The sequence below is a fragment of the Rhinolophus hipposideros genome (assembly GCF_964194185.1).
Source record: "Rhinolophus hipposideros genome assembly, chromosome: 4".
NCBI lineage: Eukaryota > Metazoa > Chordata > Mammalia > Chiroptera > Rhinolophidae > Rhinolophus > Rhinolophus hipposideros.
Window position 1 is genome coordinate 63,611,670 of NC_138050.1, and position 1,144 is coordinate 63,612,813.

Sequence of the window (1,144 nt, forward strand, 5' to 3'; positions counted from 1 at the left end):
CCGCAGAAAGAAGCCCCCCCCGGTAACTTCACAGGGCTGGGGGTGAGGTGGGAGAGCGGCTTCTGCCGCGAGGAACCAGGCGGGAAAGACGACTGAACAGAACTAAGTGGAAAGAAGGCCACGGGGCGAGACCCTGTAAACGGAGGGGAGAGGGAGGGAGGGACCGATGGGGGAGAAGAGGGGGAAAGCGAGACGGGGGTGGTGATGGGTCGAGCAGCAGCCCGGGTTCGGGGGGCCAAGCAGCTTGGGCAGGGGAGGGTCCCCCTGGGAGAAGGCGGGAAGGGGCGCGGGAAGCCCCGGGCCCGCCCCACACCCCGCATCCCTCCCCCACGCCCGCTTTCCCCTCCGGGCGGGGGCAGCGGCTCGGGAGCGGCCGCACGTGTGTGCGAACCGCGGCGGGGAGGCAACTGGCGCCGGCGGCCGCGGCTGCAGGAGCCGGAAGGGCCCGAGGGCACCGCCTGGCGTGGCGGGCCGCCTCACACGTGGGCTGCGCGGCCGCCGCCCTCCGGGCCCGGCCTGCGCCGCGGCGGCTGAGCGACGAGGCCCGGCGGGACGGTAGCGGGGGAAGGATCGGCGCGCCGGCCGGGGCGCGGAGTCCCGGCGACGAACTCGGTTACCTCTGCCTGTTTCCGGACCACATTGTCGGGGCTGAGCAGGTTTCCCAGAAGCAGGTAGAACTGTTGCTGCTCCGCCGCGGCCGCCGCCATTGCGCTAGGCGTGAGAGAGAGAGCGAGAAGGAGGGAGGGAGACACAAGCCGTGAGGCGCGCTGGCGGGCCGGCAGGAGGGGCGGGGGCGGGCCCAGCGCGGGGACCGGCACCAGCCGCGGCGCGGGACGGGGAGGGCCGGGCGGGAAAGGGCGGGGCAAAGGGGAAAGGGGAGGACGGGGCGGGGCCTCGCGACCCCTCACCCCGCCGCGGCCGCCGGCGTCAGCGCCTCATAGGCCCTGGGTGCGCGGGGCGGGGCCGAGGCCGCCTCCTCTGGGGCCGCTACGATTGGCCACGCACCCTGCAGTGCCGTCACCGGTGGCGCGCGGCGGGCCGCCGGGCTTGGTGTGGGCCTGGCGGGTCCCGGGCTTCGCAGCCCGACTGCGGCCGGGGTGGCGTCGCGGGGGTGGCGGGAGGAGCTGGCTGGCGGGCCTAGCCG

The 1,144-nt window shown here is 75.6% G+C and overlaps 1 protein-coding gene across 1 annotated transcript in view; it reads right to left on the reverse strand.

Annotated features, from left to right (window-relative positions):
- Positions 1–923, reverse strand: part of IPO5 (importin 5) — a 39,740-nt gene extending 38,817 nt beyond the window's left edge. The window contains exon 1 of the mRNA XM_081045620.1: positions 618–923. Coding sequence (XP_080901746.1) covers positions 618–707 — 90 coding nt within the window. The 5' untranslated portion in view covers positions 708–923. The remainder of the gene's footprint in view (positions 1–617) is intronic.
- Positions 924–1,144: the final 221 nt, after the last annotated feature.